Source organism: Geotrypetes seraphini, chromosome 3 (genome assembly GCF_902459505.1).
Source record: "Geotrypetes seraphini chromosome 3, aGeoSer1.1, whole genome shotgun sequence".
In the NCBI taxonomy this organism is placed as follows: Eukaryota; Metazoa; Chordata; class Amphibia; order Gymnophiona; family Dermophiidae; genus Geotrypetes; species Geotrypetes seraphini.
The window spans coordinates 116,842,733-116,857,827 of record NC_047086.1 but is presented as its reverse complement, the minus strand read 5'-3'; the positions used below and the strand labels follow the sequence as shown (position 1 = coordinate 116,857,827).

The following is a 15,095-nucleotide window of genomic DNA, read 5'->3' as shown; positions in this document are numbered from 1 at the left end:
AAACAACCTGGCAAAATTACACCTCAACAGAAAGACCTCTCTGTGTCACACAAAATAACCCCAACAGGTAAGTCCCTCTCTCACACACTGTACATTAGCGAGCAAACACCTTTCACATCCCATGTCCCTCACAGCCAACCCACTCTGCCCATGGTCGTGAGACAACTCACCAAATGGCAGCCCAACGCTAACTGCTGCTCCACACAGGGGACTGTTGTACTGCCAGGCTGTTAAACCTCCACAGAAGAGCCCAGACTGCCCCTCTCCATTGCAGCCTCTGGTTCCTCAGGCAACAAATCCAGCACCTGGCAGACAAAATAGCCTGCCCTGACTAAAACACAGACACAGAGAAGGTTAACAAGGCAAAAAATTCCCTTACTCAAAATAAACCAAACTTCCTAACATTAAAATCACAATGAAGAAGAATATTTTTAGTAAGAATTAATATACTCTGAAGAGAATAATATTTTCCTGACTACTCTACTGTTCCCCTTTCCTCACAGAGTTCACTCCAGCCTGCCACAACATCCAACCAATCACGTGACTGCTCCACCCCATCACTTTAGAAACCTCCCTAATCATTTTTCTTTCTTACAAGCTCTGTCTATTAACCCTTTCTTACTTCCTCTTATAAAATTGTCAATCCTTATTCTACAGACCCTTGATAACACCTCATATATTCCCCTTACCCTCTGTCCCCCCTCCCCCATCATTCAATAAATATTACCAGCCAGTGACATCAGCTCAGCTAATGTTATATCACACCAGATGAATCTGGTGTTCTTCTATATTAATAGATGGTCCCCTTTGGCGCTGACCTGGTGGGGCAGACTTGAGACGATTAGGATGATCCTGGCTCCCAAAATCAACTATGTATTGAGTATGTTGCCATTTCATTTGTCACCATCCTTTTATAAACAGGTTGACTCTCTCCTTACGAAATTCCTATGGAACTCCAAACAATCTCGCATCACATTATCCAAATTGAAGGCACCCCGATCTCATGGCGGAGTGAACTTTCCATGCTTTTTCCTATATCACCATGCATTCATTTTGAGACAATGGTCTGAAGGATATCATGGCTCTCGGTGTCTTGACCCGCCTGCTTGGCTTTCATTAGAACACGCTATTTATGGTAAACAACGTCTTGCCTACTTGGCTGGCGCTACTCTGTCTAAAGCAGATAAATCTGACCATGTCTTGATGGCTTACAAGACGGCTACTGCTGCTGTGGATTCCACTTTTTCAGATGCCTGGGCTGCATCTAAGTTGATCCCTCTATGGAGAAATGATCGTTTTAAAATCCAGAACTTGGTGGTGGATTGGCAAATATGGCAGGACTGCAATATCTGGCTATTGCAAGATCTCCTATATGAGGACGGATGGATACCCTTCCAAGATCTGGTATCCACTAGAGGTCTTCCCAACTCTCAATATTATAGATGGCTACAACTCTTGCATTGTATCAAACACGCATTGCCTCTTACCCTTTCTATGCCTGCCATGTCTGGTCTACAATCTCTTCTACAATCGTTAAATGCTATAAACTCCAAAGCATCCCTCTGGTATAAATTGATGCAAGAATCCACTTTCCATGGGCCTTTGGAATTGGAAAACAAATGGCATCATCAGCTCAACCTTCCGTCAGATGCCATAGACTGGTCGGAGGTGTGGAAGTCTTTTTTTAAATATATACGATCCGCATCTTTACTGCAATCCATTTACTTTATGCTTCATAGAGCGGTTTGGACTCCTATACTATCCAATAAAATTGACTCAACAGTCTCCTCACTATGCTGGTCCTGCACACAACAGGAAGGGATGATGGAACACCTTCTTTTTTCATGTCCACTTTTCAGGATATTTTGGGATAAGGTATGGTCAACCATATGTTCCATTCTGCATATCACAGATAGTATATCGTTCCCTGTACTTGTCATAATGGCCCAGGCTCTGTCTGACCCTCTATCCAGTGATGAGGCTCGTCTTTTTACCATCATGATAGCGTTAGCAATCCAGACGATACTATATTGCTGGAAAGATCTTACCAAAGTAGAATTTCAAATGTGGTGGAACGCCATATGTCTCACAGGCAAATATGAAAAGGTCTTTGCAGAAAAATCTAATACTTTACCTAGATACTATGCTGTGTGGAAACCTCTACTTGATTTTACTAAGGTTTAACCTTTTGTATTTGTTTATTTTGTGGTCACTTAGTATAAGATACATAATGATGTATACATTTCTCATACAGGTATTTTATATATATATATATATATATATATGCATGTCTATGTATGCTGAGGACTGTACACCGAATTGCACATTTATTTCTTTGTTGTTGTAGTTTTCTGTGCTTTTAAAACTCAATAAAACTGGTTTTGAACTTAAAAAAAAAAAAAAGTGGGCTTTAAGCTTGGATTTGAATTCTACTAGAGACGGAGCTTGACGTATCGACTAAGGGAGACCAGACATATGGTACAGCAAGATTGATGGGATGGAGTCTAGAGCTGGCAATGGGGAACAAGGGTATGGATAGAAAGGACTAACCCGATGAAAGGAGTTCACGGAAAGGAGCTTAAGGGGAGATAAGTGAGGAGAGAAATAGAGGAACTGCATAGTGAATGCACTTGTAGGTCAGTAAAAGGAGTTTGAACTGAAATGTTCTGAAATGCTTGGGGAGCCAATGGAGTGACTTGAGGAGAGGGGTAATGTGAGTAGGGCAGCTCTCATGGAATGAGTCATGAAGCAAAATTTTGAACATACTGATGGGGAGAGAGATGGTTGTGGGGAAGACCTGAGAAAAGTAAGTTGCAGTAATCTAAGCGAGAGGTGATGAGAGTTCTAGGCTAATGCCTAGGGATAACAACGCCAGATTTAAGCAGCGTGTCACAGGTGTGACAGTGCCTACTGGGAAAGATAGGGAGACATACTTGAGTACCTGAATACTGAGGACTTAGGCTAGCAGCGGTGTATAAATACTAATTTGGAAACCACCTATGCTTAGGCGGTGTATACATTTTTTAAATAAATAAGGGCTCCTTTTACGAAGGTGCGCTAAGCGTTTTAGCGCATGCACCGGATTAGCGCACGCTATCGTGCGTGCTAGCTGAAAATCTACCGCCTGCTCAAAAGGATGTGGTAGCGGCTAGCGCGCGCTATTCCACACGTTAAGGCCTTAACGCGCCTTCGTAAAAGGAGCCCTAAATTTTATTGAAATTGGTCAAGTTTTGGCACAGTTATGTAGAAAACAAGCTTTTATATTTTATTTGTTTTTTATAATACAGTATACAGTGTATGCTGATTGTTCAAAGCAGTATTTCTTTTATTTATATTTTAATTTTTGTAAACCTCTATGTGATGTTATTGTGAAGGATGGCATATCAAACTATTAAAGTTACAATGTAGGGAATATCCTCACAATAAACCTTTCTTTGACAATTAGAAACATAGAAACATAGAAGATGACGGCAGAAAAGGGCTATAGCCCATCAAGTCTGCCCACTCTGCTTACCCACCCCCTGTCTATGCCCTAATGACCCAATTTCCTTATCTTAACCCTCGTTGGGATCCCACATGGGTATCCCATTTATTCTTAAAGTCTGGCACGCTGTCTGCCTCGATCACCTGCACTGGAAGCTTGTTCCAATGATCAACCACTCTCTCTGTGAAGAAATACTTTCTGGTGTCGCCATGAAATTTTCCACCCCTGAGTTTGATCGGGTGCCCTCTTGTGGCCGAGGGTCCCTTGAGAAAGAAAATATCATCTTCCACTTTGACACGTCCCGTGAGGTACTTAAATGTTTTGATCATGTCTCCCCTCTCCCTACGTTCCTTGAGAGTATAGAGCTGCAATTTGTTCAGTCTCTCTTCGTACGAGAGACCCTTGAGCCCCGAGATCATCCTGGTGGCCATCCGCTGAACCGATTCAATTGTGTGCACATCTTTACTGTAATGTGGCCTCCAGAATTGCACAGAGTACTCCAGATGAGGTCTCACCATGGCTCTGTACAACAGCATTATGACTTCAGGCTTTCGGCTGACGAAACTTCTATTGATACAACCCAATATCTGCCTTGCCTTAGATGAAGCCTTCTAGTTTCCAAGTTTCCAAGTTTATTAGTTTTTAATATCCCGATCATAAAACAAATGTCTGACCGGTTAACAATAAAATTTTAAAAATAGAAAGAAATGATAGTAAGTGCATAGAAATGTATGGAGTTAACATAAATGACATAGACTGACTAACTAGAAAATGAGGATAAGAAGGGGAGGGAGGGAAAAGTTACATATTTTAGATGAAATGAGGGAGAGGGGTAGGGATAGGACGAGAAGGGTAGGGACGCATTGTTGAGGTAAATATTCGTTCAAGAAGAAAAAAAAAAAAATATTAGGACCTATCGAAGGCATCTTGAAATAAGAAAGTTTTAAGGCTAGTCTTAAATTTGGGTAATTGTTGTTCGTCAAGGAGATATTATGGAAGAGAGTTCCATAATGTGGGTGCAGTTATTGCAAAGTTGGTTTTCCGAGTATAATAGGATTCTTTTAGGGATGGAATGAAAAGAAGTTTTTGGTCCGTTGATCTTAGAGTGCGGGGGGAACATTGTGGTATTAAAAGTTTATCGAGAAATGAAGGCAGGTGAGAGAGTTTGATTTTAAAGGAGAGTAGGATAATTTTGTAGATGATGTGGTGGTTGATAGGGAGCCAATGAGCCTCTTTGAGAAGAGGAGTGACGTGCTCGAATTTACCTTTTTTGTGGATAAGTTTTATTGTCGTGTTTTGTATAAGTTTTAATCGTCGTAGTTCTTTTTGGGGTAGTCCATTAAAGAGAGAGTTGCAGTAGTCTAAATGGGAGATAACCAAGGAGTGAATCAGAATATTGATTGAGTCGGTATCCAGAATAGAGCTGATTGGCAGTTTTTATGTCTGCACTGATGATTACTCCTAAATCTCGTTCTGCTGAAGTCCTAGTTAAAGTTTCTCCGTTCAAGAAGTACATCCTGCATGGATTTCCGCTTCCGAGGTGCATGACCTTACATTTCTTAGCATTGAAGCCTAGCTGCCAGGTTGAGGACCAACTTTCCAATGTAAGCAGGTCCTGCGCCATATAATTCTGTAAACTGCATTCACTTACTATATTACATAGTTTGGCGTCATCGGCGAATAGTGTTATTTTACCTTGAAGCCCTTGAGTCAGATCCCCTATGAATATGTTGAAAAGGAGTGGACCCAGGACCGAGCCCTGCGGCACTCCACTGGTCACCTCCGATGTTTTAGAGAGGGTACCATTAACCACCACCCTCTGAAGTCTGCCACTCAGCCAATCATTGACCCATGCAGTTAGTGTCTCTCCTAATCCCATCAATTCCATCTTGCTTAGCAGCCTGCAGTGTGGGACACTGTCAAAAGCTTTACTGAAGTCCAGGTACACGACGTCCAAAGACTCTCCCAAGTCCAACTTTCTTGTTACCCAGTCAAAGAAGCTGATGAGATTGGATTGGCAGAACCTACCCTTGGTGAATCCATGCTGACTGGGATCCGAAGATTCCCTTCATTCAAGATCGTGTCCAATTTGCTTTTTATTAGTGTTTCCATGAGTTTGCACACTATTGATGTGAGACTCACCGGTCTATAATTCGCAGCCTCTGCCCTGCAACCCTTTTTATGCAGAGGAACGACATTAGCTAATTTCCAGTCCAGGGGAACTTTCCCCTTACTTAGGGAGAGATTGAATAGCTCAGCCAACGGTTTCGCCAGGACATCGCTCAATTCTCTGACCACTCTTGGGTGCAAATTGTCTGGTCTCATGGCTTTGTTCACCTTGAGTCTTGCCAGTTCACTGTAAACTTCACCTGGTGTGAACTCAACATTCTGAAACGGGTCTTCTGTGCTTTGTTTTGCCTTCAACTGAAAGCACAGAATGTACAATGGTTTGTAAAGTGAAAGATCAAATTGAAAGTGACAAATGGAATCCTAAATGCTTAGTCACTGAATAAAAATAAGATCAAAGAACTATGTGGAGGATGCTTATTACTCTTTAACTCATCTCAGTGAATTTCTGCTTGTAGTCTAACTTTATAAAGCAGTGGTGTAGCCTAGATTGATTTGTGTTTTTGTGTGTGTGTATGGGGGAGGGGGGGGTTAACACTGGTGGAACTAGAAATACCTAATCTGGTTGGTCCTTTAACTCTTCTTCTGCTGACCTTCTTTGGCCTCATTCCAAAATGGAAAGTCCATGGCTCCAAAGGCTACATTCCCCTCTTATATAAATACAATTTGGTTATTGTTTAACAAGCTACTTTTGTACACCATTGTTTAAATGTATGTTAATTTATACAGCTATTTTTGTCAGGGAAGGAATTGAGGATGAGCCAATACAGATATATATAATCCTATAAAATGAGAATAGCATATTTGAAGAAATTCTGAGACATTAGTACAACCTTCCTGAAGCAGTTCTCACATTTAGCTAAAAACTTTATTGTTTATAGTTTTAAGCTTAACCAAAGTTATTACAAGATCAAAGGCAATGATTTTGCTGGGCCCTATAGCATTCTTTTTAATTTTTTTTCTGATTTTTATTTTAAGTAAATATGCTACAGATAGAAAATCTCTTCAGAACTTTCCTCCTGGACCTAGACCACTGCCAATCATTGGAAGTTTGCACATTATGAACCTGAAAAGACCACATAAAACCTTTATGGAGGTAAAAATATCCTTTTTGTATATTGTATTTTAGAAATGTATAAAAGTTATTTTATTTTTCATTCTTCTTCAATTTAGCCAGTTTTTGCTACTTACTGGTTGGTTATTTATAAATTCACTTTACTGCCATATGTGGAATAGACCTGATATTTCATGACACCCTGGCACTATCACTATAGCCAGTGCTATCAATAATATCTCTGACTACAGCAGAGAAGAAAAAAAACCATATAGCTCAGTTGAGTAAGTAAACAATTTCATCCTTACCTCCCACGGAGAGAAGCAAAGGAGCTTAACGGTATATTTAGAGGATATTATATAGGTCAAATTCTGATTACACATATCCTAAAAAATTCTAAAGAATCTATCACTATTATATCTAATTACAGACCTATAGCAAGCATTCCTCTGTTTACCAAACTGATGGAAGGGATGGTCAATTTTGATTTGGTAAATTACTTAGAGAAATTCAATATCTTACATGAACATCAGTCAGTTTTTCGATCAGGCTTTAGTATGGAAACTGTTCTTGCATCATTGTTGGATCACCTTCATTGTTTATTTAGTTTAGGCTCAAGTGCGTTGGTTCTACAACTAGATTTGAGCAGTACATTTGATCTCATGGATCATGAGATCTTACTGGGCTGTTTGGACTCGATAGGGATTTCAGAAAATGTCTGGGAAGGGTTTCAGGGGTTTTTGAAAAAAAGAACTTATCAAGTTTATAATGAGGTAAGCATTCCTGTTCTTGGAGTAATCCATGTAGAGTACCTCAAGGCTCACCATTATCGCCTATGTTGTTCAACATCTATCTTGCCTCAGATTATTTTCTGGATAACTACACAGATAAAGTTAGACCAGAAAAATTGTTGTCATAACTTTATCTGGTTAGTTCTGTGGATGCCAGTTGAAATATTCCATTGCATGGATAGCTGGGATACTCCCACAGATATTTAGTACACTTTCTATTTTGAGGTCCTTTTATTAAGGTGTGCTAACATAGCGGACATTAACGATTAGTGCACGCTAAATGCCAAAACACCTATAGGAATACTGTATAATGGGCATCTTATCATTTCATGCACACTAATCATTAGTATGTACTAAATTGGTTAGTGCACCTTAATAAAAGGACCCCTATCTGTATAACTGCACTGAATATCTTTGAGTAATTTCAGTGTTGTACTGACTATTTAAACTGAATTCCAAACACAGATAAAATGAGGAAAATGGTTAAAAAAAAGCTGAAAGAATCTGTTGCAAAGGTTAGGACTGTACTATATACCAGGCGTGGATGTTATTTAAAAGTACCGTCGTGGAAGCCCAGACCAGATATATTTCAAGTAACAGCAAAGGTGGAAAGTAGAGAAAACAAGAGATGGCGTGGTTAAAAGGTGAAGTGAAAGAGAGCAATAGAGCCAAAAAAACATCCTTTAAAGAATAGAAAAAGGATCCGAATGAAGAAAATAAGTGACACAAGCACCGGCAAGTTAGATGCAAAGCATTGATAAAGACAGCTAAGAAAGAATAATAAGAGAAACTTGCAAAAGAGGCAAAAACTCATAACAATTTTATTAGGTGCATCAGAATCAGAAAACCTGTGAGTAAATCCTTGGAACCGTTGGATGATCAAGGAGCAAAAGGGGCACTAGGGAGGATAAGGTCATAGCTGAGAGACTGAATTAAATCTTTGCTTTGGTCTTTATGGAAGAAGATGTAAGAGATCTACCTAAACCGGAAATGGTTTTCAAAGGTGATAATGCGGAGAAGCTGAAAGAAATCTTGGTGTATCTGGAAGATGTACTTAGCCAAATCAAAAAGTTAAAAAGTGATAAATCACCTGGACTGGATGGTATACATCCCAGGGTACTAAAAGAACTCAAAGATGAAATTGCTGACCTGCTGTTAATGATCTGTAACCTGTTGCTAAAATCGTCTGTACTACCTGAAGATTGGTGGGTGGCCAATGATATGGCAATTTTTAAAAAGGGTTCCAGGGGAGATCTGGGAAATTACAGACCGGTAAGCCTGACTTCATTGCTGGGCAAAATGGTGGAAACAATTATAAAAAATAAAATTGTGAAACACATAGACAAACATGATTTAATGAGATGGAGTCAGCATGGGTTTAGCTGAGGGAGATCTTGCCTCACCAATTTGCTTGACTTCTTTGAAGGTGTGAACTAACATGTGTATAAAGGTGAGCTGGTTGATAAAATGTATCTAGATTATCAGAAAGCTTATGATAAAGTTCCTCATGAGAGGCTCCTGAGAAAATTAAAGAGTCATGGGATAGGTGCAAAGTTCAGTTGTGGATTGGGAATTGATTATTGGGAAATGATCATTTTTTTTCAATGGAGGAGAGTAAACAGTAGAGTGCCGCAGGGGTCTGTACTGGGACTGTTGCTATTTAACTTATTTATAAATGATCTAGAACTTGGAATGACAAGTGAGGTGATTAAATTTGCAGATGACACTAAACTGTTCAAAGTTGTTACAACGCATGCGGATTGTAAAAAATTGCAGGCAGACCTTAGGAAATTGGAAGACTGGGCGTCCAAGTGGCAGATGAAATTTAATGTGGACAAATGCAAAGTGATGCACATTGGAAAGAATAACCTGAATCACAGTTACCATATGCTAGGATCCACCTTGGGGGTTAGCGCCCAAGAAAAGGATTTGGTTGTCATCATAGACTTACTACTATTAATTATTTCTATAGTGTTACCAGACGCGCGCAGCAGTGCATAGAGTCACAAAGATGTAGAAAACAGTCCCTGCTTGAAAGGTCAGTAATAAGATCTTGAACTGTATGTGATGGCAGATAGGGAGCCAGTGAAGTGACAAGGAGAAGGGTGACATGAGCGTAACGAGGCTGGTGGAAGATGAGTTGTGCAGCAGAGTTTTGCCCTGATTGAAAGGGGGAGAGGCAACACTGTGGGATACCAGTTAGAAGTAGATAGCAGTAATCTAAGTATGAAGTTACGAGAGCTTGGGCAAGTGTCCAGGTAGTGTGCTCAGAGAGGAAGGGGTGAATTTTGGTGATATTGAAGAGATAGAAGCGACAAGTCTTAGCAGCTTGTTGGATGTGCATAGAAAATGAGAGGTCAGAATCGAAGACCACTCCAAGGTTGCGAGCAGAGGAGATTGGAAGAATGAAGTATTATTTGCTAAGATGGAAAAAGGAGGAGGAGGAGTAGGAGCAGAGGCTTTAGGAGGAAAGAGGAGCAGCTCATTCTTGGACATATTTCATTTCAGATGACGGCAGACATCCAGGCAACAATGTCGGCCAAACAAAAAGAGACTTTAGGTGAAATTTCAGGTGTAGAGAGGTAGACCTGGGAGTTATCAGCATATAGATGATACTGGAAGGCATGGGAGGAGATCAGGGCACTGTGGGATGATGTATAGAGAGATGCACTAACCACTAGCGGGGTAGCAGCAGAAGTGGATCCACCAACATATACACTAAAGGTGCATTGGGAAAGGTAGGAGGCAAACCAGGAGAGGACAGATTCACAGAATCCAAATGAGGACAGCATATCAAGGAGTAAGTATCAAAGGCCATGAACAAGTCAGTGCAGACTTTAGTGAGGGCAGTCTCTGTGGAATGTTGGGGTGAAAACCAGATTATAGAGGATCGAGAATCTGTCAAGTAGAAAGGAAATCCAGGCAGCGACAGAGAATAGCACGCTCAAGTATCTTGGATAGGAATGGAAGAAGGGAGTCAGGGTGATAGTTGGATGAGCAGGAGGGGTCCAGCGAGGTTTGTTTGTTTTTTTTAGAAGTGTCTTAACCACCACATGTTTCAAGGCAGCAGGGACAGTTGCAGTGGAAACAGATAGATTGAGAATATGGCATATGGGAGGGATAACAGTATGTGAGATGAGATCAAGTAGAGGGGTTGGAATAGGATCTGAGGGGCATATAGTAGGCTTGGCTGAAGTCAGAAGTTGTAGTTTCTTCCTCTGTGATTTCAAAGAAGGAAGAAAAGTCAGCAGTAGTTGACGGAGGGATAAGAGGGCAGGACCAGACAGGAGAAACTTCCTGAGCTGGTTGGGTGAAGGATGAAGGGAAGGTGCAAGATTGAAGTTCAGGAGAGTGGATGGTGGGTAGAGGAGAAGGATGTGACTTTGTCATGAATTCAAGGGTGATCTTGCGGACCTTGTCATGGAAGTAATCAGCCATAATCTGGGGAGAGAGAGAAGGAGGGATCAGAAGTGGGGGAGCTTTGAGGAGGGAGTTAAGTGTGGCAAAGAGACGATGTGGGTTGGAAGAAAGGGAGTTAGTTAGTTGGATGTAGTAGTCTTGCTTGACCTGTGTAAGTGCAAAATTTAAAGGAGGTCAGAATAAATTTCAAGTGAAGAAAGTCAGCACTTATGCGAGATTTGAGCTAAAGGCGCTCATGTACAGCGGGTACAGAACCGTAAGTAACGAACACTGGGAGTGAGCTAAGGTTGAGGTTTGGTACGCCTGATAGAATGAGGAACAGGTGGAGCAAGGGTGTCCAGAGCAGAGGAGAGAATAGAGTTGTACGGCAAGACAGCCTCGTGGACAGACTTAGATAACATAGTGGAGGAAGGAAAGGTGAAACAGTGGATGACAGCATGGAAGAATCGAGGGCTTGAAGATTTCAAAACCTCTTGGAGATGACTGGGTGTGGCAGAGGATAAGCAATAGTGAAAGTTATCAGTTGATGATCAGAGATGGAAGCAGTGAGGTAGAGAAGCAGTTGGAGAAAAAGACAAGATCAAGGCAGTGGCCATCCCGGTGAGTGGGGATTGTGGAGCAAAGTTAAAGGTCAAATGAGGAAGTTATGACATGAAACTTAGCAGCATACTTGTCAGTGGGATCATCAGGGTAAAAGTTAAAGTCCCCATGAATGAGGGAGGGAGAAGATGAATCAAGGAAGCCCAAAAGCCAGGAGTCAAATTCATTGAGAAAGGATGAAGGGGACTTGTTGGGGGGGGGAGATGATAAATGACCGCTATCTGCAAAGGTAAAGAAGTGAATAGGTAGATGGAGTGGACTTTAAATGAAGAAAGGCTGTGGGATAGAGGGAGAAGAGGCTGGAATCTGCAAGAAGGAGAAAGAAGAAGCCCAACACCTCAACCTTGACCAGTAGGACAAGGTGTATGGGAGAAGTGGAAGCCACCATGGGAGAGAACAGCAGCTGCAGTGGAGTCCTCAGGGCAAATCTATTTTTCAGTTAAAGCAAGCAGGTGGAGGGACGTTCTCTATATACCTTCATTGAAAATTATTGGCTCATGTCGGGCCACTTCTTTCATAGTTACAGTTCCCACGATATGGAACTTGTATATCAGAACGGAAAAAAAACTTGTCAAAATTTAAGGGATTATTAAAGACTTACTTTTTCCAAGAGGTGTATAACGTATAACATCTAATTTATTTATTTTTTTTACACATAGAGCCACTCAATATTTTTGATTGCTTCCTCTTCCTACTGTAGCCTTCCCTTTTTGTACACTTCCCTTTTAATTTGTAGTTTTCTCAACTTTCCTAATTGTGTCTGTCAGTCATGTCTTAAGTGATTATTTGTTAAGTTGGTCTCCCTTTATTATTATAAATTGTTTCCCACGTACTCACCTTTATAGGACCCCCAGGGACCCCTGAAGAAGACTTTTTGTCGAAACACAGACCGTGTTGGGTCCTGTATCCCTAGCGGACTAGGTCCTTTAAGGCTCTTATGTGGATGATTTACTTTTATGTGGATGGAATTATTTTATGTGGAAGATTTTAGTGTACCTTTGGAACTTTGATACTTTCAAATAAAGTCCATTTGGGAACATCGTCACTCCACAGAGTTTTTTTGGTTTTCTCTGGGTTTTCTTCTTTGTGGATATTTTGGGGTCAATTCCTTTTGTTTTTTGTGTGTTTTTGTCAACATTCCTCTTCTATACATAGGCTTAGATCAGCTTGTTGTATCAAATATTTAATAAACTTGAAACTTGAGATAAGAGGTCATGAATGTAGGTCAGTTTGTTGGAGGTAGAATAAGTATTCCTTAGGGCACATGAGAAAGGGAGAGAGGAGGATTGAAGAGGAATAGATCTAAGGTTAGGGCAGTTACACACATGAGGAAGCAGCTGGCATTCAGGGCCATGGTTTGGACTCACATATCCAGCAGAGAGCAGAAGAAGTAAGAGAGTGTTCTGAAGCAAAGGAGAATAATGATTGCAATGACGAAGATGGGTGGGCTCAAAGAAAAAGGAGATGAATGAATGGAAGAGAGAGAATGCTTGAACTTGAGTGCAGTGAATAAGGTAGAACACAAGATGGCTAGTGAGGGGTCTTATGGTGTGGAGAGGAGAGGGAAAGGGATAAAGATTGGGGAGAGTGAGTATTAGAAGCAGAAAGTAATTAGGAGTCATAAGGAGAGGAACAGAGAAAGGAAACAGAGTTGTACAAGAAGAGGAAGTGAAAATATGAAGAAGCCCTAAGGAGGAACACTAAGAAGAACGTGCTCCTTGTTTGTGAACCTTCTTTGTACAATGGATCATGCGCCGGCGGCATGCACCACCCAGAGAGAGTTCAAATTAAATAGCAAGGCTAGTGAGGTCACCCGAGTGCTTGCTTGGGAGGGGCTACAGTCAGCCAGTCAGAGGCAGCGGGGGAAGGGCCCAGATGTGGACTGCAAGACAATACAATGACTGCGAGACAATACAATGAAACCTTCCACCCAATGTGCAGCAGCGGCCAAAATAGCAAACAGGATGCTAGGAATTATTTTAAAAGGGATGGTTAACAAGACTAAGAATGTTATAATGCCCCTGTATTGCTCCATGGTGAGACCTCATCTGGAGTACTGCATTCAATTCTGGTCTCCTTATCTCAAGAAATGGCGCTAGAAAAGGTTCAAAGAAGAGCGACCAAGATGTTAAAGGGGATGGAACTCCTCTTGTATGAGGAAAGACTAAAAAGGTTAGGGCTCTTCAGCATGGAAAAGAGATGGATGAGGGGAGATATGATTGAAGTCTACAAAATCCTGAGTGGAGTAGAATGGGTACAAGTGGATTGATTTTTCACTGTGTCAAAAATTACAAAGACTAGGGGCCACTCGATAAAGTTACAGGGAAATACTTTTAAAACCAATAGGAGGACATTTTTTTCACTCAGAGAATAGTTAAGCTCTGGAACACATTGACAGAGGTTGTGGTAAGAGCGGATAGCATAGCTAGTTTTAAGAAAGATTTGGGCAATTTCTTGGAGGAAAAGTCTGTTATTGAGAAAGACATGGGGGAAGCCAGTGCTTCTGGATTGGTAGTATGGAATGTTGCTACTCCTTGGGTTTGGGCCAGATACTAGGGACCTGGTTTGGCCACCGTAAGAATGGGCTACTGGGCTTGATGGACCATAGGTCTGACCCAGTAAGGCTATTCTTCTGTTCTTATATTCTTAAGTATTCATCCACTAATATTTTGATTTCATCTTGTTCTACATTTTCTCCTGATCTCAAGAAATGCCATGGTCTGGTCATTATTTATCAAATATTTGATGATGTACATAGCTATCCATAAGTCTTTCCTGGTTAACAACAATCCACAATTAATATCCATTAGACAAATCTTATGTATTGCTTCTAAACCACTGCACAATCACCATGATTAGGAGCCATTGAACTAAGGATGAAATCCAAAACTAAAGTAGTATCATTTTTACTTCAATATCTTTTCTGTTTTACATTTTAAGCTGACCAAAATATATGGACCGGTTTTCTGCATTCAGCTGGGAATGAAGAAGATGGTTGTACTGACGGGGTATGAGACAGTGAAGGAAGCACTAGTGAACTATGCTGATGAGTTTGCAGAAAGGGCCAAAATTCCAATCTTTGAGGAGCTGAACGAAGGAAACGGTAACTAAATGTCCTCTTTTCTATTATTCAGTATACAATACATTTGCTAAAATTGATTTGCAGTATCCAAAGTCCAAATATGCATTTATATGCAGAACATAAATTAGACAAGAAAAGTGGATTTTGGCTTCTAAACTTGGAAATTTGGAGCTTTGAACCTGTGAGTTTTGGATTTTTTTTCCATATAAGAATTTATTGAAGTTTTAGATAACAATATAACAAAATAATATCATTATAATAAATTTAAAAAACAAACTTTAAATTAGTCATGGGATGTTGCAATATTGATAACATTCATTCAGCCACAATAAAACAACATTTATGTAAAGATTCCCATATGTTCTTCAATTTTCCTAAATTACTACTCCTAACTGCAAATATTTTCTCATATTTAACATACAAGCACACCATATTCCACCAGGTGTTATAATCTAATTTTGAAATTATTTTCCAGTTAGATAATATTGTTAGAAAATCTTTCCAGTTAGATAATATTGTTTTAACAGTTATTATTAG

At 40.4% G+C, this 15,095-nt stretch overlaps 1 protein-coding gene across 1 annotated transcript in view; it reads left to right on the top strand.

The window, feature by feature from the left end:
- The first annotated feature begins 6,499 nt into the window (after positions 1–6,499).
- LOC117356548 (cytochrome P450 2K6-like) overlaps positions 6,500–15,095 on the top strand; it is a 76,243-nt gene continuing 67,647 nt past the window's right edge. The window contains exons 1-2 of the mRNA XM_033935897.1: positions 6,500–6,707; positions 14,417–14,579. Coding sequence (XP_033791788.1) covers positions 6,531–6,707; positions 14,417–14,579 — 340 coding nt within the window. The 5' untranslated portion in view covers positions 6,500–6,530. The remainder of the gene's footprint in view (positions 6,708–14,416; positions 14,580–15,095) is intronic.